This window comes from Myodes glareolus, chromosome 3 (genome assembly GCF_982192425.1).
Source record: "Myodes glareolus chromosome 3, mMyoGla1.1, whole genome shotgun sequence".
Classification (NCBI taxonomy): Eukaryota; Metazoa; Chordata; class Mammalia; order Rodentia; family Cricetidae; genus Myodes; species Myodes glareolus.
The window spans coordinates 25,529,417-25,552,120 of NC_142028.1; the positions used below are offsets into that span (position 1 = coordinate 25,529,417).

The following is a 22,704-nucleotide window of genomic DNA, read 5'->3' on the forward strand; positions in this document are numbered from 1 at the left end:
TGCCTGCAGACCAGCATGTCACTCTGGCTCAGGGCAGGAAGTGCAGTCTGCACCCCCAGCCCCCGAGGACTGATGCAGAAGCTCTGTCCTGGATGGAATTTGGGGTGAAAACCTTCCCTGTTCTTTTTAAGGAACTGGCCTTATTTGGAATAGGGTTTTTTGGGGGGAGGGGTTGTTTTGTTTTGTTTTTGTGTTTTTGTTTGTTTGGTTTTTTTTGTTTTGTTTTTCCAGACAGGGTTTCTCTGTAGCTTTGGAGCCTGTCCTGGATGGAATAGTTTTTAGGTCAGGGTCTCTCTATGTAGCTCTGACTGTCCTCGAACTCACAGAGATCCACTTGTCTTTGCTTTCTTAGTACTGATTAATGGTGTACACCACCGTGCCTGGCTAACCATGCACTTTTGGTGGAGAATATTTAAGAGGAAGCTCATAGCTCATGCTATAGGGAAGGTGGAGCATGCAGAAATCTAACAGAAACTGGGAAGACACAGCCAAGAAGAGCCCCCTAGGATCACACTGCCTGGGGTGGACTAACCGTGCCTGTGTGTTAGCGCTGGGCTGAATGCTCCCAGGAACAACCAGATGAGCATGAGAGAAAAGCTGGTCAGCATTCCTCAGCCTGCACACAGGTCCATCAAAGGGCAGCTGAAGCCTGCTTTCACTCAGGCCTCCCAACTTCTGAACAGTGTAAACAGTAAGCCACACTGATTCAGGTCAACTTCTAGGGTGCCAGACTTAAGAAGAAAAACCATATGCTATATTTTCTTCAGATTGTGCTTTTAAAATCTTTACACTCACCCCTTCAACCTCCACGTTCCCAAGTCATGTGCCCCTTAACGATAGGCTAAGTTCAGGGGAATGTAATATTAGGCCATTTTTGTCACAGTACAAACATTATAGCATGTTTTTCCACAAACTGAGACAGGCGAGACATCATTGGGCAACATAACATTATAGGAGCCATGTTTGTGTATGTGGTCTGTCATAGACTGAATCACTTTCACTGGTGTATTATCTTATATAAGAGAAATGAAAGCATGCTGGTAAAAAAGCTTGTTCAAGGGCTGGAGAGATGGGTCAGCAGTCAAGAGTACTTGCTGCTCTTGCAAAGGACCCAGGTTTTGGTCTCAGCACCCACACTGAAGCTCACAATCATCCGTAACTGCTTCCAGAGGACCTGATACCCTCTTCTGGCCTCCATAGGCACTGCATGCACATGGTGCACATACATGTATGTAAGCACACACCCATACACATAAAAATAAAAATAAATAATTAAAAAAGAAGATTGTTTAAGAACGTTCCTCCAATTATTGTTCATAACTGCCCCAAAGCAAAAATACCCTAAATTTCTTCAATACCCATCTGCTGGCAAACGGGTAAGACCTAGCAGATAGTGCTAGAACTCTTCAGTGCAATGTTATTTGACCACCAAAGGAAAGCCATTGGTACCTGCTGCAACCCTGATGAAAATAGTATGTTCAGTAGAGTACATAACTTATTTTTATTTACATGAAAGCCCCAGGACAGGTAAGTCTATAAAAATGGAAATTCAGTTAGTGTATGCCTATGGCTGAGGGGACATTAGACAGATGGGTTGGGGAGAAATAGCAAATAACTGGCAATGTTTTAGGCTTTCTTTGTATATGAGAAAGCTTTCTAAAACTAGAGGTTGGGGGGATGCTGTATTGAGTGAAACTGCTTACTTTTCAAATGTGGGGACCTGAGATCTGAGACCCAGCGCATCTGTCGCCAGTGCTGGCAGCGGGTGGATGCAGGTGGGGTTTCCACGGCCGTCTGGCTTAGCCGGATTGGAAAGATTCATGATCAGTGACAATTCAATACAGATTCACTGTATCAGTGAATAAGGCTGGAAGCAATTGGGGAAGGTGTTTGACATTGACCTCTAACCTCCACGTACATTCCTCCCACTAAAATTAATGCTAATCACCATTCCACTCTGTGACTGACAAAGTCAGGGGATCGCATGCTTTTAAATAAGAGAATTCTATTACTGTACACTATTTCTCAATAGTCATGTTTTTAAAATGATGACCTGATCAATAGATACAAATGCATAGTGGCTCATAGGACTAAACTCTAAGCATCTTCTATGTAACTTGTCTGTAGATGAAAGAAAAGGAGATGGGTTGCTTCTGGGTAAGCAAAATAATTTTGGACAAGTAGATTAAAAAAAAAAACGTTTTGTTTCTTAGACAAAGACCTGAGATTTTCCTTCGCCCACTGAGTTTGAGGCTTAGTGAGTTTATTAATAGGATACCATATGCACTGAGGAGGAAGCCTGGACCACAATGTTTAAATAATTAAAGAACAATGTGTTACAAAAAAAATGAATGATGTCTTACAGGTGTCTTCAGAAGACATACCCTGCCCAGCTCCCATCCATCAGCGTCATCCTCATATTCATGAATGAAGCTCTGTCTGTCATCCAGAGGGCTATCACCAGCATCATCAACCGGACCCCTCCTCAGCTGCTGAAGGAGATCATCCTGGTAGATGACTTTAGCTCCCACGGTGAGCATCCTGAGGGGAGGAATAAGCGAGCATGATTGTCATTGGAAATAGGTTGTCACTAGGGAGTTTGGGACATGGTGAGTGTCTCCCAGAGGGGAAAGTAAAGGCTAATTTAGTGAGGGCCCCTTTGTGCTGAGAACATTTGCATTTCATGACGCCAAGAGTACAGCTCATCATCTGGAATGCACAAGTAAGACAAAAAGACACAGGAAAAGCACAGGGGGTCCCAACTGTGTGGCAGACCATTGTGGATTTGGGGTCAAGTGCAGAACCACGTGACTCCAAAATCACCTTTGCCCTGAGCATGCTCTATGAAAGAGACCTAAGGGTTGAGGTGCGTGAGATGCCAAGAAGAGATTCAGAACCTTTCTTTGTAAGACAAGGACAAAATTTATCAGGTAAGGAAGCTTGGAGGAGAGGAAGTTTAGGAACCTGGGATTACTCACAGTGGCAGCAAGTCTTGTCCCCTGGCCACCCAGCCCCCAGTCTAGCCTACCTACATAGGCCACATGGAGGAAGGGGCAGATTGTGGACTTAATCATTTATGTCTTTTTTTTTTTTTTTTGAGACATGGCTTCATGTAACCCAGGCTGGTCTAAAGCCCACTATCCAGTCAAGGGGTGACCTTGGTCACCCTGTTTTCACTTCCCAAGTGCTGGGATGACAGACATGTGCCACCAGCTTCCAGTTCATGCAACACTGAGGATGGAAGCTCTGGTGACATGCTAGGCAACTGTGAAGGTGTAGCTTAGGTTACCTTCCTGCCCTGTTCTTTCTCTCCAGTTTTGTTAATGGGGTGCACCACCATGGTGGGTCTGGGTCTTTGCCTTCTAAATCTGTATCCCTGTCTCCCTCCTTTAAAAAGATATATATCCTTGAGAACTGTAACATCTCCGTGATTCACTTTCTTTGTATACCAAATGTGTGTTGATTATCATAACCATCTTAAGAAGGATAGCTAACATGTTTTTTTTCTTAATTCTACCAATTTTGTGCATAAAATAAAAATAAGCTAGCATTAAATGACAGAACCAGAGGTTTGGGCTAACAATAAGGAAGGGTTTTCAAAGTGTGCGGACTTACGAAGTACAGGCCTTTGTTCCTTCACTGGGCATCTTTAGGGATGAGAGAGGAGAGAAGAGGTATTGAGTCTGAAGGTTCCTGCAAGGAGAGGAAGCAAGGGGGCGGGTCTGAAATAACTCAGCCCCCGAGAAAACCCTTCTTCAGTCGCACACATCCCCATTCTACCCGTGTAGTTAAGTCAGCGAGAAAGGAGAAGGTAAAACTGATTGAGCAGAATTCACTGGAAATCATGAACGAGAGCCAGTTCTATTTGTTTGTGGTCATGGGGTTGGGTACCAGCTTGTAGCCCGATTCTGCTGGTAAGAAAAGAAAGATCTAGACATGCACCCTGGACAGCTGAAGGCCCAGGACCCCCTTGGCGCTGTCTGTAGTGACTTGGACAGGATCTCTCATTCCTCTGGGACTCAGTTTCTTCATGGAACTGATGCAAGGGTTGAAATGGAAGACCTCAAAAAATCCACCCACTTCCCACAAACACAACACAGTTCTATTATCCCATGCTCCATGGTGGGGAGACTTTATTCAAGACTCTCTGTACTGGGGCGGCAGCACTGAGAGTGCAAACAAGATCACTGATGAGGGCGATTCGTGAAGAAAAGTCAGATGAAGCTTCCTAGTATCCTAGCTGCCACCATCATGTGACATGTCATTCTCTCTTGGGCCTGGAATCAAGTTACGTTTTTGTTAATGGATTCTATTAATTGTTATTGAGGGGGTGTGGACACGCACATGCCTCTGTGCTCATCTGGAGGGAACATTATACAATGGGGTTAGGACCAGCAAGATGGCTCAGTGGACAAAGTTGCTTGCCTTCAAACTGGTTGAGTTAATTCCCAGTAGAAGGAATGAACTGGCTCCCATGGGCTGTTCCCTGTTTTCACACGTGTGCTTGTGGTATGTATGCAACCCCACCACAGAATAAATAGGCAAATAAACAAAGAAATAGAGAGAGAGAGAGAGAGAGAGAGAGAGAGAGAGAGAAAGAGAGAAAGAGAACTAAAACCAGGAAAATTTTAGTGCCATAGCCATGTAAGTGTTGATTCTAGGAAGTGGTTATCCCAGGTTTCACAAGTATATTAATCTTTTGAGAGAAGAACCAACAAGAATTCTATCCCTTGGATGTAAAGAGAAAAGAGACGGTGGTGGTGGTCAGGAGCTTAATAAAATCAAACAACTGTGCACATGGTTCTTAAGCCAACGTGTGGTTAAAGACAACACAGCTGTGCCACTAGATGAACATGTGATTTGGAAAGTTTCTTACTCCTGTCATGCCTCAGTTTCCCTTTTTCTGTCTTGTGGGAATACTCTAGTGTTATCATTTATAGGTTTCTATAAATGCTTAAGTGAATTAATACTATCAGTGATACCTCTGTAATACTAGCCCTTGGGCGGCTAAGGCAGGAGGATTACTTTGAGCTTGAGGCTAGTCTAGATTACAGAGTAAGACCAAGCCAAAAAACATATGTCATGAGTGGATAACTGGGTCAATTGGCTAGCAGTTTTGCATACTCCTTAGTGATTTGTACGAATGCAGAAGCTGCTTTCAAATATGCAAAGAAGGCAACTGGTAGCCTGAGTTAAGAAAGGCAGAGACAGGCTTTACAAAAAGAGAGGGAAGGGGGAAGGAAAAAACCCTTGTAAACAGTCTGGGAAGAGTGAGTCTTGCTTGCATAATATTGAGAGAAAACTCTTCGGCTAGATGCTGGCATAGAAGATCAGTCTGAGCATTTGTACTCATTGTGATGTAATCAGAACAGCCAGGGATATCTAAAACAAAGCAAAGCTGCTTATTCGGGTTCTCTAGGAAGTCTTATTATTAAGCTGTGGTGGTTCCCCAGGCTGTCTCTGCAAACTCATTCGTTAATGTTACAACCTTAAGTACCAAGCCAGGCCTGCGTTGTTCCCTTGCCTAGGAGTTTCTCCGGATGTTAGATGCACTCTTGACCAGTGGTTCACATCTCCCAAGCAGAGAGATGCAAGGGTGGGGAAAGGAAACCGGGAAGGGCGCTGGGCAAATGTTACGTCCCTCCCAGTCAGGGCTCTGGAATTGCTCACTTACAGTGGCGTTGCCCACTCACAGTTACAGGACAGCGTAAAATGTCTGTACTACATTTTCGCACTCAGTGTCTCTACGCTTGTGTGTCTGGTTGGTAGGAGAACTGAAGGCACGACTGGATGAGATGATTAAGCTTTACAACCGGAATTACCCACTCCTACTGAAACTCATACGGCACACGAAGAGACGAGGTCTCGCGCAAGCCCGCAACATTGGTCTGGAAGCTACTACCGCGGATGTGGTTGCCATCTTGGATGCTCACATTGAAGTGAACATTGGATGGTAAGATTCTGGAAGGCTGCTGCTTTCAAGAAAAGACAGAACTGAACGATGGTACATGGTAAGTCAGGATAGTATTGAGACAGGGAATGCTGACACCAAGTCCTTGAACAAAGGGAGGTAGGTTGCAAAGCTTTCATTCAGGCAGTCTTGTTGGATTCACGAAATAGTATAAGCCTTGGGTGGTGACACATGCCCATAATCTTATGATTGGGATATAGAGGCAGGAGGATCACAAAGTCAAGGCTAGTCTGGGCTACACTGTACGCATGCATAGGAGAGGTGGGTAGGTATTGTTTTACCGTTGGCTCAGTGAATACACCTGAATCTACTGGTATTTTAATTACCGTCTGAGCCCCACAGTTAGCATCCTGCTGCTCAGGCTGTAGCCTGGCAGGATTTCCAGTCCCATGGGCATCAAGTCTTCCACCCCCAGCATGGGCTCCTCTGGGGGCACCAAATGTAGTTTTTGTTTGGAATATTTCTTAAGAAGAGCCTCTCCCCTGATGCAAATAATTCCAATCAGACCAAATTAGACCAAATAAAAGATGCCCATGTTTAATGCAGTGCTCCTGGGTGGCCAGAAGTATGGCGAAGGGAAGAGAGGTGGGGAGAGACCACACAAAACCCGAGACCATGTGTTCTTTTTTGGGGAGGCAGCCTAAATAGCCTGTGGGGGTGGTCCCGACCCCCCTCTCCCGGGGAGGAGTCAGCGCTTGGCGGACTTTCCCGGAGGTGGAGTCCAGACCAAGGCAACTCCCAGGAGGTGGGAGCTTCCAAGGATGGATGACGGGTATTACAGTTTTTAACTAAGTCTCTATTCTATTTACCAATAAAAACTCAGGAGTCAGATGTTGGGGTGAAAACCTCCTACATCAGAGAGTCAGAGAAGCAACCAGCTCACCTTCATTTGTGGCTGGAGACCCAGCAAGAGAGCGTCTCTCCAGCCCTCCCAAACCAAAAAGACTGCAGAACTCCAAGTCCTTCCCTACTCCTTCCTGTGTGTCTGTCTTTCTGGCTCCTCTGTACTCTCCATGGCCGATTCCTGTCAACTAGTCGTTGACTCTGCCCCTGATCCAAGGCTGATTTGATTGACACAGTCGTGGGTGCCACAGTGCCACCAAATAGCCCGCAACAGGTGGAGGCTTGAAATACGGGCAGCCAGTCCCTGACTTCGTTAAAAATTTTGTGACTCTGAATATCCACTCCCATAGATATTTGTATATTTATCTTTATTTTTTTTTTTACAGTCCAGGTCTCTTATTTCTTTTTGTACATCAGGCCATGAATTCGTAGGGAATGGGCTCCAGCAGCTCAGGTTCCTTGCCGTTAGTCCTCACAAAGTGTGCTTCTCTGGGTGGAGCAGGCTGGCGCTTCAGCTGAACCCAAGTGCCCTTCTCTTTGGCTTCCTTTTTCTTCTGGTCGTTTTCCTTCACCCGCTTCAGGAAGCTGTCCCTGCTCTTCGAGTGCTTGATGTGTTCAATCCTCACATTAATTCTCTTGGCAAGAATCTTGCCCTTAACTTGCTTGTTTACAATGATGCCCACAGCATGCTGGGTGACATTGTAGACTCTTCCGGTTTTGCCATGGTAACATTTATGGGGCATTCCTTTTTGAACAGTGCCCATTCCCTTGATGTCTACAATATCGCCCTTCTTGTAGATTCGCATGTACGTGGCCAAAGGAACAACTCCATGTTTCCTAAAGGGCCTAGAGAACATATAGCGAGTGCCCCTCCTCTTTCCCTTTGTGTTTGTCATTTTGGCGAGTTACAACCTGAAAGCTTGTATATTTATCTTTAAAATAAATATAACCACTGGCAATTCCTCCAGTTTTCCTAGCTCTTAAACGGCATGAAATAAAGATAGCGTGAACAATGTGGAAAGTCACACAGGAGACAGGCACCATTTGGAAACAGAAATAATGTAAACTCAGAATACTGATAGTCTTTGTTTGCAATGGCCTGGATGTGACAGCTGGACACTAATTTCAAATCTGCTCTCGACCTGGCTCGGCTGCTAGGATCCCCAGCTACCCAGAACCTAAGAAATTCTCCAGACTCTAGAGAGTCCTTCTTAGTCCCTACCCAACTGAAATAAGAATGCCCTCCATGTGAAGGTGAGGTTCACAGTGTCTCTGTCTGCTCCAGTCTAGGACTGAACCACGGTAGCCTCACTGCAGCGTTTATGATCTTCTCTTCTAGGGCTGAGCCCATTTTGTCTCGGATTCAGGAAGACCACACTGTGGTTGTGTCTCCTGTGTTTGACAATATTAATTTCAATACATTTGAGCTGGAAAAGTATGAACTGGCAGCAGATGGATTTGGCTGGAAGCTGTGGTGCCAGTATGATCCCATACCACAAGCCTGGATTGACGTGGGTGTTGTCACTGCTCCAATGACGTAAGTGTGAGTCTGCCGAGAGACCGTACTCAGGATGCACTGGGCAAGACTTGTCTGTCTTTGATGATTAGAATGGGGGTAAAGTGGAGGAGCAGATACAGGACAAGAAAAACATGTAACAGTGATAATAATAAAAACCCAAAGGTCTTCCCCAGATTAGAATTCAGAGACACAAATTGGATGGTGGTGGTGGTGCACGCCTTTAATCCCAGCACTTGGGGAGGGAGGCAGAGACAGGTATATCTCTGTGAGTTCAAGGCCAGCCTGGTCTAGAAGAGCTAGTTCCAGGACAGCCAGAGCTGTCACACAGTGAAACCCTGTCTTGCAAAACCTAAATCAATCAATCAATCAATCAATCAATCAATCAATCAATCAGAGACATTTGGCATTATCTATGTTTTCAGACAAAAAAAAATCAAAGGTATTTAGCATTTTAGGAAGTACCTGAGGCCCCTTCTAGCATTATAAGATTCTGAGAAGGATGACAAAGATGCTATTCGAGCGTCACCTGTGCAGGGTGGCGACAGCACAGTTAGCATACCTTCAGGCCTGCACTTTCCTGAAAGCCTCCAGGACAAAGAGACTTTGGTAGGATTCTGAAGACCATTGTGGACCTTCCCAGTCCTCCCCTCCATGCTGACCTGGTGCTTGGAGGGGATTAGTAACCCCCTTACCATGTACTCTGCAGGAGTCCGTCCATCATGGGCATCATGGCTGCCAACAGGATCTTCTTGGTGGAGATCGGGGCTCTGGATGGCGGGATGCTGGGCTATGGAGGAGAGAATGTGGAGCTTAGCCTGAGGGTACGTACTTGCTCTCTTCTCTATGGGACAAAGCAGAAGGGGATGGATTGGAAAGTCCTAGGAATTCTGGCATCCTAGAACTCAGCTGGGTGTTCTGGTCAAGAAATGGACAGATTGTCACGTTTCCAGGCTCCGAAGCTGAAGAGCAACTGGTAGGAAACAGGACTCTGTAGAGGAACTTTCTGATACAGTCATGTGTTCTGTAATCTGAGAGCTTTGGTGGTCGGTGGTAGAGTTGAGGCTGTGAAGTTGTCCCTTCTTCTCCAGAAGATCCCAGGTGTGTTGTATTTCTGGGCAGACACAAATCCTTACATCATTAATCAAAGACAGCAGAAATAGACAAAACACACCTTTACACAGTCACGTTCCACAGCGTAACCAAATGTAACACCTTTGCCCAGCTGAAATAATATTCCACAACACTTAATCATGTGGGACTTGTATTTTAGTTAGAACATTGCTTTCTGAGACAGGGTCTTAGTCATTAGCCTAGGTTGTCCTGGAACTCACTATGTAGACAACACCAGCCCTGAGCTCATGAGATTTTCCTGAGTCTTTCTAAAATGCTGGGAATACAATCATGAACACCTCCCCCCCCCTTTTTTTTTGTCAGGATCTCACTGTGCACTCCTAGATGACCTGGACCTGACTATGTTGATCTGGCTGGCCCTAAACTCGCGACAATCCTCCTTCCCCTGCCTCTTGAGTGCCAGGATTGCAGGTGTGGGTCACCTTACTGGGTGTTGGTGAACTTTTAGCAGGGAGCCCAGGACTTCATACTAGGCAATCACTCTACCCAGAGCTACACCTCGCCCGATTATAGGACTTCTTTTAAATATAATTTCTTTATTGAATCTTTGGGAATTTCACATCATGCACGCTAATTCTGCTCACCTCCCAGCCTCTCCATATTCTCCCCTCCCTCCTTCAGCAGCCCCGCAAAAAAGAAATTTTTTAAAAATCAAACTAAAACAAGCAAGCAAACAAAAACAAAAAGCCACGTTTCTTCACTCCTCCATCTTCCCTGCTTCTCCAACACTTCTTCATCCTGCTGGCATTGGGAGTTGAGGTTGTCACACAGTAGACCCTTTTGTCCAAACAGCTTTACTTGCAAATGTTCTTGGTCTGGTTCAAGGCCTCTGGTTTCTGGTACACCATCATCACTGGATCCGCACCAAACCTCCTCTCAGCTATCTTGCAGCTGCTTTGGGTCATGGAGATCCTGCGGGCACCATTCCACAGGACCGGTTCCTTCCTGAGCTCCTGTAGGTCCAATATCCACATCTAGATGGTGTAGATGTTAAGGTGGGCCAATCTCAGGTTGGACTGTGGTCCTGGGTGGTAGTGGAGCTGGTCACTGGAGTCACCCACCTCAGGTGAGGGGTAGAGCCAGCTCCTCTATGGCCATGCCATTAGGACTGGTTTTCCTTCACCCATTGTGAAGGGTGGGGCCATCTTTGCTGAGTGCGTGTGGGGGGGTACATTCTCTCATGAGGGTTGGGACAAACTTTCTTTCTGTAATGTCCAGTGAGGGGCAGGGCCAGCTATCCCAGGGCCAGTAAAGGGTGGGACCAGCCCAGTATGGCCCTCTGAGGTGACACAGGCCGCAGATACGAACACAGACCCCCAACTGTAACAGAACCATGGACCCAGACATGGCCCTTGGCAGCATCTTGTGCTTGGACAACTTTCTTGCTCCTGATGGATGCACAGGCCATTCAAATCAGGAAAGTTCTGGTGGTGGCATGGCCCTGGAGACCAACAAGGCCACTGGTTGTGGCCCCACCTCTGGACTTCTCATGTAACCTTTGGTGGCAACATGTGTCTCAGACTTCAACAAATACCCTGAATGCAGAAGGACCACAGACCCAGACACGGTCCTCAGTAGCTGCTAGATCTGAGTGTCACCATTGCCCCAGGTAGCATTACAAGACATTCAGGTTGTCACAGCCCCAGTGACATGGCTTTTGATGGTAGAAGGAACATCGGACATCAGTACAGATCCCGGCTGCCAGGGACACGGACCTAGGCGTGGCCCTCGGCAGTAGTCCAGGTCTGGATGCCACCATGGCTCCAGGTGGTAGGACAGACCATCCAGATGGGCACGGCCCCAGCGAGAGCATGACTCCCGGACACTAACACAGACCCAGGTAGTGGCCCAGACCTCAGGAATCCACATGGCCCTCGTGGCAACAGGAGTCGCAGACACTGATGCAGACCCTGGCTGCAGCAGGGCCACTGTCTTCGTTAGGGTTTCTATTTGCTGAGACAAAACCCCATGGCCGAAAAGCATTGCTGGTCATCCCTGAAGAAAGTCAGGACAGGAACCCAAACAGGGCAGTGTCCTGGAGGCAGGAGCTGATGCAGAAGCCGTGGGGGATGCTGCTTACTGGCTTGCTTCCCATGGCTTGCTCAGCCCATCTTCTTATAGAACCCAGGGCCACCAGCCCAGGGATGGCACCACCCACTATTGGCTGAGCCTTCTCCCATTGATCCCTAAATGAGAATATGCTCTCCAGCTGGATTTCACTGAGGCATTTCCTCAACTGAAGCTCCTTCCTCTGATGACTCTAGCTTGTCTGAAGTTGACACATAAAACCAGCCAGTACATTCACAGACCCAGACCAAGCTCCCAGCCACATCCCTGACCTGAACATCACCACAGCACCAGACAGAAGCCTGTGCCACACAGATCTGCATGACTGTAGAAGGAGCAGCGGGTTGCGTTCCCACCTGGATCCCGGCTAGCTTACCCCCGAAATAACTACACGGAAACTGTATTCATTTAAACACTGCCTGGCCCATTAGTTTCAGCCTCTTATTGGCTAATTCTCACATCTTGCTTTAACCCATATTTAGTAATCTGTGTAGCACCATGAGATGGTGGCTTACCGGGAAAGATCTTAACCTGCGTCCATCTTGGAGAGGAGAGCTATAGTGTCTGCCTCACTTCCCTTCTTCCCAGCATTCTATTCTGTCTACTCCACCCACCTAGGGGCTGACCTATCAAAAAGGCCAAGGCAGTCTCTTTATTAACCAATGAAAGCAACACAGAGACAGATAACCCTCCTCCATCACATGACCCCAGATACAGCTTGGCCCCAGGCACCAACATGGTCCCAGGTGGCTGACCAGACAACCCATTCAGGCCCCCATCTGCAACGGGAGTCACAGACATTGACCAGACTGGTTGCTGTAGGGCCATGAACCCAGACATGGCCCCTGGGAGCAGCTCAGGCCTGGATGACACCATGACCCTGGACAACACAGACCACCTAGATCAGCGTGACTCTGGTGGTGGCATGGCTCTTGAATACCCACATGGCCACCAGTGACAGCTCAGACCTTGGACATCCTTGTGGCCTTTGGTGGCAGCGTGGGCCATGGATGTCCACATGGACCCTGGCTGTAGTAAGATCGTGGACCCAGACATGGCCGTTGGCAGCACCCTGGGCCTGGACCTTACCATGGCAGCAGGCATCGAGAAGGCCTCCCACATCTGCCTCCTCCTCACGGTTGTCACCTCTTCCCTTCTGCCTCCTTCACAGTACAGGAGCCATTCTGCTCCCCCCTCTCTCCCATTTCTCCACCCCACACTCATCTACCTCAAAGTCCACCCCTACAATGACACACTTCCTCCAATAAGGCCATACCTCCTAATAGTGCCACTCCCTTTGGGGGGCATTTTCTTTCAAACTACCACAAGGACCTTGCATATTGTTTTATATAATGATCCTAACAACTTGCATTCTTGTCCCAGCGTGTAAGAGTTCCGTTTTCTTCAGGTCCTTGTCAGCATTTGCTGATTTTTGTCCTTTGGATAGCAGGTCTTCTAACAGGAAGAAGTGACACATCATTGTGGGTTTGAGTTTTCATTTTCCTGATGGGTAGTGTGCCCAGCATTTCCCTCTGGCCATCTGTGGGGATCTGCCTTTCTTTAAGAGCAGAACCTGGAGAATACCGGAGTGGTATGGACTGCTCATCTTCTGACAGGTAGTGTTTTATTCATGCCTGTGGATGTGTGTGTTGGGGGTGAAATGAGGGGTAGGAAAAGGGCAGCGTTCATGAAGCTCCTGTATCATAGGCGCTGTGTCAGAGAGTGACGTGTGGACTGCTGGGTTCATAATCTGGCTGTCACATGCTCCCTGACAACTATGGACATGTTATTAAGTGAGGATAAAAAGAATACCCGTGTGTTCTGCATGGTGAGGGTTAAATTCACGAGAATCATTAGGACAGGTGTTATGAGCAGAAACTTCACGTCTGTGGAAGGGGTGAGAGGCAAAGCGACAGACTGGAAAGTGAAAACACATTGGGAGAGTAAAGTCGGAGGTGGGGCTTCCTGCCTGGGATGCCAGCACACAGGAGGCTCGGGCAGGATTGCTGTGAGTTCAAGGGTCAGCCTGGGCTCTGAAGGGAGATCCTGTCGCAAAGAAAGGAACAATATGCTATAAGCAAATAATCAAGCATGAGGATTTTATCTAGGATCCCCAAACCTCACATAAGATGCCTGGCATGATGATGCCTGCCTGGCACCCCAGTCTTGGGGTCCCTGAGGCTCATTGGCAGCCAGCTTAGTTCAGTGGATGAGCTTCAGGTTCAGTGAGACACCCTGGGCAGACTCCCAGAGTCACCGTGGATCTCCATATGTGTATACATCTATATAAACCTGTGTTTAAATGCAGCACTTATAAACACATTTTAATTAAAAACAAATAAACTAATGAATAAATAGCCAAGTTTAAAATTGTTCAACAAGAACAATTGTAAAATCTATTATTTTATAAATAACATTTATTTTTAATGTGGATGCAGAGGCTCTTATGCAAACTGCTACATTTTTTTCATTTCCTAAATTTACATGAATTGTAAAATCCCATCAACTGTAAAAGCTGAAACAAAGGCTTAATGTTCTGTGCTGTTTTTGAACAGGGTCTTGCTTTTTGTCCAAGCTTGCCTTGAACTCATGGTGATCTCCTACCTCAGAATCTCTTGTACAGCAATTATAGGCATGGGCCAACATACTTTACCTTGTACTTGAATTTTTTAGAAAATTATTTTCTGCATGGTGTTGTTTTGCCTGTTCTCTGCACCACATGTATGCAGTACCTCTGGTGGCCAGAAGAGGGCATCAACTCCCCTGGAATTGGAGTTACAGACAGTTGTGAGCAGCCTGGTGCCTGGAATCTAACTCAGGACATCTGGGACTCTAGACCACCACGTCATTTCTCCAGGCCCCAGTGTTTGAATTTGAATTCTTAAATGGTTGATTGGAAAAAAAAACCAAGCCAGAAACAAATTAAATTAGTATATAACGTCTACAAGATCCGAGCTAATGAGGGAAGACAGAGTAGGACTTGAAGGAAAGATCTGCCTTTGTTCCCTTGCCGGAGCCACCAGCTGCTGCACTTGGTACACCATCAAGTCCTCCTAACAGCCCCGAAGGCAGCTGACTCTCTCTGCTCATGAGTGAGCAGAGGCTCAGGAAGGTGGCGATTTATCTAACTAGGCAGCTGTGGAGTCGAGATGGGAGCCTGACTGTTGAGGGAGGAAACTCCTCTGTGGATCGAGAGCTGAAGGAGCAGGAGATGAGGGCCGCCAACTCTGAGTGTACTTGATAAGATTCATTCCTCGGGTGGGCACACCTCAGCTGTGCTAACTGAATTGGCATGGGATGGGCCAGCAGCTCTTGGGTCAGGGCAGGGTGGACAAGGCTGCCAACCTAAATTGGAGCAACTTGCCAGAATTTTGCCAGAAGTTGCCACCGCTTGAGGTCACCATGAGGAGCAGACCCAGGAAATATGGTATCAGCTCAGTAGAATGAGAAAAATCTACTGTCACCAAAACCGTGTTTTGGGGGAAGTTGGAGAAATGGTTCAGTGGTTAAGAATATGTAGTGTGTTCGATTCCCAGCACCCATGGCAGGCAGCTCACAACAACTTTTAACTCCATCTTCAGGGGATCCGATGCCCTTTTCTAGTTTCTGTGGGCATCTGTATTCTTATACACACACATATCATTTAATCACGAAAATAAATCTTCGAAAATCTCACATTTTGATGCCAAATATGAGCACATATTTTCAGACAGTGAGCCCGTGCTCCAGAAAGTGAACTGGTGCTCCAGAAAGTGAGCCGGTGCTCCAGAGAGTGAGCCAGTGCTCCAGAGAGTGAGCCGGTGCTCCAGAGAGTGAACCGGTGCTCCAGAGAGTGAACTGGTGCTCCAGAGAGTGAGCCGGTGCTCCAGAGAGTGAACCGGTGCTCCAGAGAGTGAACTGGTGCTCCAGAGAGTGAGCCGGTGCTCCAGAGAGTGAACTGGTGCTCCAGAGAGTGAGCCGGTGCTCCAGAGAGTGAGCCAGTGCTCCAGAGAGTGAGCCGGTGCTCCAGAGAGTGAGCCGGTGCTCCAGAGAGTGAGCCGGTGCTCCAGAGAGTGAGCCGGTGCTCCAGAAAGTGAACTGGTGCTCCAGAGAGTGAGCCGGTGCTCCAGAGAGTGAGCCGGTGCTCCAGAGAGTGAGCCGGTGCTCCATCAGGTTGATTGAAAGACTAATCATTGCCGGACCACAAGTCATGGGAATATGGGGAAGAACTGCACAAGTTAGTTACATATCACTGTGTAACATTAAGTCAAACCAGGCATCTTTGTTTAATGCTTTCTTTCCTTTTCCTTTAAGTGCTGGGGACTCATTACTACTGAGCTATATTCCCAGGCCGCTTTCTACTTTTGACCTTGAGATGTGACCCACTAAGTTGCTCAGGCTGGCCTTGAACTGACTCTGTAGTTCAGATAAGTTTTGAATTTGCAATTTTCCCTCAGCCTCTAGGGTAGCTGGAATGGCAGACCTGGGCCAGGAAGTCCTGGGAAGGTCTTTCTCTGTATTTTCCCCTGCCCTCCCTTTCTCCCTTCCCCACTTTTCTTTCTGCTCTTTTCATGTTCCCCGGCCCCAGACAGGGTTTCATTATATGGTCTTGACTGGCTTTCAACTTGCTATGTAGACCAAGGTGTTCTTGAACATACAACACACCTGCTTTCATCTGCCGATGGCTGAGGTCACAGGTGCACATCATCACATCTAGCAAGATGTATTATAAACTCATAGCATCTGTGATCAGGCTCTATGCAAGGCTGAACACCAATAGCCTGTTAGTACTGGGCTTTCCCTTAGGCAGGACTGGGGAAGGATTTGCGTTTAAGGTCACAGGATGTTGATAGCGTTCAGCGCCTTGAAGCCTTAACCAACTGAGGCAACATTCAGGTTTTCTGCTGACTGGCACTTGGAAGTCACTCAGTTTCTGGTCACGTGTCCCTCCCTGTTTGGTCTCTTATCCCACAGTGGCTTGCTTCTTCAAAGTCAACAAAAGATTAGGTCTTCTAGAAAGATGGGCGGTGCTGTCTTTTATCACGTAGCCACACACACATTCAAGAGCATCCTGTTTTCGCCATGGTTTGTTGGGTGGAAGGTGGCAGGCCTATACTCAAGGGAAAAGGGTTCGGGGAGGGTGCTGGCCCCAGGAGGAAGGACCAAGGAGGCTACCAACATCTGCCCACTCTACAGATGCGTATCTTGCATGCTAGCAGAAAAGGATTATGGGAAGCTGGCTAGTGAATGGCTCAGGGTGTGGAACCTCTGGCTTTCTCATTCTGAGGAACAGGCAATCCTTTCTCTGAGCCTTTCAGGAGAACTTTCGGAAGGAGGTGGGACAGACAGGGCTGTTTGACACCAGGAGAGGAGCAGTTTGACAGACTAGGTTCATTTAAGTGAGGCGTGTGAGAGGTGCCATTGAGGTGGGAATGGGAAGAGTAGGGCTTTCCAAGCTGGTTGTGGTCGCCCTTGTCCCCAATCCCAGCACTCAAGGAACTAAGGCTGGAAGACTGTAATGAAGCTAACTCGAGCTAAATAGTGAGCTCCAGGCCAACTCGAGCTACAGGGCGAGACCCTGTCTCAAAAGGGAATGGTCTCACTGGGCAGTGGTGGCACACGCCTTTAATCCCAGCACTTGGGAGGCAGAGGCGGGAGGGTCTCTGTGAATTCAAGGTCAGCCTGATCTACAAAGAGAGTTCCAGGTCAACCAGAGCTGTTACACCAGAGAAACCCTGCCTCAAAAAAATCAGAAAGAGAGAGAGAGAGAGAGAGAGAGAGAGAGAGAGAGAGAGCCTTTGCCAGTCCATTGGCTGTAGGACCCTGTTGCTGAAGGTGCTGAAGGAAGGTGGCATTGTCCCTCTCCTGCAGGTATGGCAGTGTGGAGGGAAGATCGAGATCTTACCTTGCTCCCGGGTCGCTCACCTGGAGCGATCCCACAAGCCCTACGCCATGGACCCAGTGTAACATGACGGGGCCAGTTTGTTGGGGTTTCTGTCCCGCCCAGTACCCCAACAAGCCAGCAAGTCCCAAGGAAAATCACACGGAGTCTACATCAGGTTATAAACTGATTGGCTCATTAGGTCAGGCTTCTTGTTAACTCTTATAACTTATGTTACCCCATTATTCTTATCTACGTTAGCCACATGGGCTCAGTACCTTTCTCAGTGTGACAGCTTACATGTTGCCTCTTTGGTGGTCTGGACAGGAGTGGCTAGAGAGCTTCCTGTGTCCCAGAAAACTCCCAGTCTCTTTGCTCCACCCCTACTTCCTGTCTGGCTTTCCTGCCTATACTGCCTGCCTGGCCAATCAGTGTTTTATTAAAATATGGTTGACAGAATACAGACAATTCTCCCGCACCAACCCAGCGATTCCCTTGCGGCAGAACGCTCTGCGAGTGGCTGAAACCTGGATGGACAAACACAAATACATGGTCTACTTGGCCTGGAACCTTCCTCTCGAGGTTGGTCCTGCACTGAACAGAAGGAAAAATAAAGAAGGAGGAGATAGCCGTAACGGTGGGGACAAACAAAGCATCCTAGGCTTGATGGGGTAAGGTGCGGTCCCCAGGGTGACGAGAGTTCGCAGTTGGATGGACGTATGACCCTGTGTACAGGTACTTGATGTATTCAATTTTCTCCCTTGGGTTTTTTTTTAAATATGGTGTCTTCATAGTATCTGAGGCTGGCATAGAGCTCATGGTAATCCTGCCTCAGTTTCCTCAGTGACGGGAATATAGGCCTGAGCCCGCATACTGGCTCATATATGAGTTCTTTAACCACCAGAGTGTACCTCCAGGGTGTTTTGTGGATGAGGAAGCCCAGAGATGAAGAGAGGTTGAAGATAACACTGGGGCAGGCAGTGAGGAGCAGAGACAAAACTCAGACATGTCCACTGTCCAGATTCCATGCTCTTCATTTGATAGTGAGAAGCGTTGAAGACAGGGCCTTCTCGTCCTCCATCTTCCCCTAAAATAGGGACTTGTGTAGCCCTGACTGACTTTGAGCTTGCTCCGGAGCTGAGGAGGACCCTGGGTTTCTGACCCTCCTACCTCCATTTCCTAAGGGCCAGGATTATAAGCATGTGCCCCCACACTTGGATGCAGTGCTGGGGATCGAACCCAGGGCTTCATGCATGCGAGGCTAGCATTCTCCCAAGAGAACAACTTACCCAGGTCCAGGCATTTGCTCTCTTAAGAGGGCACGGATAGGGCATGAATGTATAAGAGGAGGTTCTGGAGTGTTGTTGGATTCACATGAATGGGGGGCTCTGAGCTGAGCCCACTTTATCCCATCTGCCTGAGGCTGTGCTCTGTTTTCTCCCTGATCTCTGGGGATCCTGTTTGTTGAGATGTGCTTGGCTCCCAGAGACCAGTCACCTCATTGGCAGACTCCTTTTCCTTCACAGGAGATGCCTGGGGAGTCTCCAGAAAGCTGGGGAGGCTATGGGATTAGCCTAGAAGGAAAGCCTAGAGACCAGGAGCAGGGTGTGGCTCAGGAACCGCTAGATGGGAGAAGATAAAAATGTGCAGAAATTCCTGAATCTCCTTCAGAGTTCAAAGTCATCGAAGTGGTTACTAAGATGTCACCAGGCTCCTGTCGGGAGAGGGAGTCTCCTGGTGTTCAGGCTAGCAGGCCTGGTGGGCAAATGAGCACCCTCCCCATCCCCATCATCCTTGGTTTTCTATCTCAGCAGCGTGGCATTCCGGTTGTGTCGAGCTGTAAAGGAAGTTCCCCAAGCCAATATACTGAGTACCCTCAGAAACAGACCTCACAAGAATTCTGGGAAGACGGTAGATATACACAGTTTCCGCATTTTCTTCTCTGTCTGCCTCCCTTCACTGTGGTTCCTCGCAAAGAGCACTTCCACAAAGTTCCCGTCACAGACTGAAGTTTGGTACCGGAAGTTTTGTTTAAGTATTTTCTGGCCATCATATTTTATATGTCTTTGGTGCCAGCGGCATCTCAAAGCAGGAGAGATCAGTCATGAGCAATCAGCCTGAGTGGCCCCCACACAGGTTCTGTGAGGAGAAGAAGCTAGCCAGGGCACCCAGGGCTCCAGGCTTCTGCTTTCCCTACGAATATGAGTTGTCAAGGTCATCTCCAGGCTCTGAGAAACAGCCAGTGCCCACATGGTCCACAGTAACCGATGGGGTCAAGGGTGTTTTGAAGCCTTATGAGTATATGCCACCCGTATTTTCTCTTCAGAACTCTGGAATTGACTATGGAGACATTTCTTCCAGAAAGGCACTCCGGGAGAAACTGAAGTGCAAAACCTTTGACTGGTACCTGAAAACTATCTACCCACTCCTGACGCCAATGCCCAACATCGTCTGCTATGGAAGGGTATGCGCTGGGAAGCTGCAGCTCAGATTAGAACGGTTTCATCGTAAAAAGACAAGGCTCGAAACCCAAAGCAGTCAAGGGGTCAAACCCATTTGGCCCAAGTCTTGGTCCTGAGAGGCTTCCTTTCTTCTCTTTCTTCCCAACGTCTTGTTCTTTTTCTCCTCCACCTCTGTTCCTTTTGTAAATGCATCCCTTGCTGGACCCTCTTAGCTCCCACCCCACATTTGCCTACCCACCTCTGAAATGGGCAGGATCAGACCGCTCTCTGCTGGTTGTGTTTTCTGTCCTCCCGTGGTATACCCAAAACTAAAACCAAAAACCACAGGACCTGGAGTGTCTGCTTTCTATGTTTCTTTTCCAACAGTGTGGTTGTATTTTCTCCTTTAGATGAAAAATTCATTGGATGACAGCATTTGCCTGAACCGAGGACCTGTTCCAGGCAACTCCCTCCAAATGGAGCCATGCCGTGAGTCCAGTGCACAGGTATCTCTCACTGGCCTCCCTGTCCAGGTAGTGGGTCTGTGCAGGCTCAGAGAACCTGTGCCACGGGTTAGAGTTTCTGTACTGTTGAAGGGTGGGAAAGGCAGGAGATGAGCATTCTGGGTAATGTGTAAGTATGTCTTGTTCATTCAAAAACTACAGCAGTGAGCGGCAGGCCCACAGGGGCAGGGAGGACAGGCAGAAGGGCTCTGTTGATGATATTCATCCTCCGGGTGACAGTCTTATGGGCAGTCTCCCCCATCACTTCTTTTCCTCTAAACGTGTGCCTCTGCTATTCATTATTCTGATGTGTGCCTTGGGCATTGGACAAGCAAGCCCACCTATGCTCCCGCAGAAGGAAGCAGGCCAGAGAAGAGAGGGAGAAGGAAGAGCCCTTGCCTGTTGGCATAGATATGACACCAAGTGGCGGGTGTCATTGAGAATGCAGACATATATTACCTTACTTTGCTTTTATACAATGCATTTAAAGAAATATTTATTTTATGTGTATGAGTGTTTTGCCTACATACATGTCGGCGCATTACATTTGTGCCTGGTGCCCAGTGCCCACACAGGTTAGAAGAAGGTACAGGATCCCATGTAACTAGAGTTACAGATGGTTGTGAACCACCATGTGGGTGCTGGGAACTGAACCACCATGTGGGAACCACCATGTGGATGCTGGGTCCTTTACAAGAATATCCAGCGCTCCTAACTGCTGAGCCATGTCTCTAGCTTTGCTACTCCAAATCTTGGTTTGCGCGCTTCCAGCTACCTCCTCCCAAGTGCTGGGTCTACAGATGCTTGTCAGCTCACCCGGTTATGCAGTGACAGAGATCGCACCCAGAGCTTCCTGCATGCTAGGCAGGTACTTGGCCCACGAGTGGCATTGCTGGCTACCTTTTTACTTGGTACATTGTCCTTGCAGAGAACGTTTAAGGGGTACCTGGAAGAGGTGTTAGCCACAGAACAGTTGGAACCCTGAGTCACAAAGACCCATCCAAGTTGACTGAAGGTCTGTATCAGGTTAGGGATTTGAAGCCAGGCTGCTTCCCTGCAACTAGCATCACTTGGGCTTCTATTGGTGGTGTCTGAACTTCAGTTGAGAGAGTTCTTCAAAGATAAACCATGTCCATCATCTATGCAAGCCATGCTCTTTTAGAGTCAAGGTCATCAGCTGTGGTAGGATACCTGTGATCGACAACGTAGGATCAAAAGATTCATTTTGGATCAAGGTACTAGTCCGTGGTTGCTTGCCTCCAATGCCGTGGGCCTCTGGTGAGGCAGAATATCATATTCAAGTTGCTACCAGGGATGCAAGCATAGGAGGGGGTGGGGGAGAGACTAGGGACAAGATGCAATCCCTAAGATCATGTTCTCAGTTCTCCTATGACTAGTCCTCTCTGTAACAATATCATCAAATTATAAATCCACAAAGGAGATGATAAATCCATCGATTAGATCGGCATGTCTAGGACTCAGTCATCTCTCAGTGATTGGATCCATAACTGACCATCAACCATCCAACCTGTGAGAGTTAGGAAGGGCATTTATAGCCCAGCCTTTACAGAGCTCTTGGAGAAAGGAAAGTGGGCCGAGTTGCCCTTTCTTGTGTCTGCCCTTCTTGCTAGAATGTGCTAGGCCTGGTGAGGAAGGCAGTGAGCCCGCTGTCCCAGGCTGTTCTTGCTCTCCTGATGTCTAGGCCACCCATCTTCACGTCTTCCCCAATCCCTGAAGTTTCTATGCCCGTGTATAGGGAGTAAACCTTGGAACTGGCTGTGAAGTCGCATCTCCTGGACACAGAACAATGGTTGAGAAGAAAAAATACTTAAGACTTCTGTGTCTCCAGAGGACTTGAACTCAAATCCTACCCTAGGCACTTTTAGGATGGTCCCAACCCTCTGTTTAGCCAGCTAGGCTTTCTAATGTAGTTTCATGACGGAGGCCTCCCCGCTGACTGGGCCCAGCATGGTGTCCGCGCTCTCTTGTAGAACGTGTACTACCTCCTTTCTGGGGAATTCTATGTGGGGGAACTCATTGCAAAAGAAGACGTCCATGAACAGTACTGCCTGGTGGACTCTGGCCGCGGGGAGGAGCCCACATTGGAGCTGTGTTTGGAGGCAGCGAACAGAGGACAGCACATCTATTGGGATTTCCAGCAGGTCTGAAGCTTGGGTTTGAAAGGGCAGCTATGCAAATACAGTATGAAAGATTTCGGTTTGGTTGTATCTGTTGTGCTTTATGAAAATGACTTTCTGTGTTAGTGGGTAGGAAAAAACTGAGCGCGCGCACACACACACACACACACACACACACACACACACACATCCTAACAAAATTCCCCCAATCATCTCAGGATTTGTTGTACC

At 47.9% G+C, this 22,704-nt stretch overlaps 2 protein-coding genes across 2 annotated transcripts in view; one reads left to right on the forward strand and one right to left on the reverse strand.

The window, feature by feature from the left end:
• Galnt8 (polypeptide N-acetylgalactosaminyltransferase 8) overlaps positions 1–22,704 on the forward strand; it is a 38,654-nt gene that overhangs the window by 7,281 nt on the left and 8,669 nt on the right. The window contains 9 exon segments of the mRNA XM_087904190.1: positions 2,366–2,532; positions 5,770–5,953; positions 8,154–8,351; positions 9,040–9,154; positions 17,382–17,490; positions 17,879–17,973; positions 19,718–19,855; positions 20,243–20,338; positions 22,327–22,497. Of these exon segments, the coding sequence (XP_087760316.1) occupies positions 2,366–2,532; positions 5,770–5,953; positions 8,154–8,351; positions 9,040–9,154; positions 17,382–17,490; positions 17,879–17,973; positions 19,718–19,855; positions 20,243–20,338; positions 22,327–22,497 (1,273 nt within the window).
• LOC148122608 (large ribosomal subunit protein eL21) lies at positions 7,191–7,731 on the reverse strand. Its single transcript, XM_087904189.1, has one exon. The coding sequence runs from the start codon at positions 7,708–7,710 to the stop codon at positions 7,228–7,230; it is 483 nt and encodes a 160-aa protein (XP_087760315.1). The 5' UTR covers positions 7,711–7,731; the 3' UTR covers positions 7,191–7,227.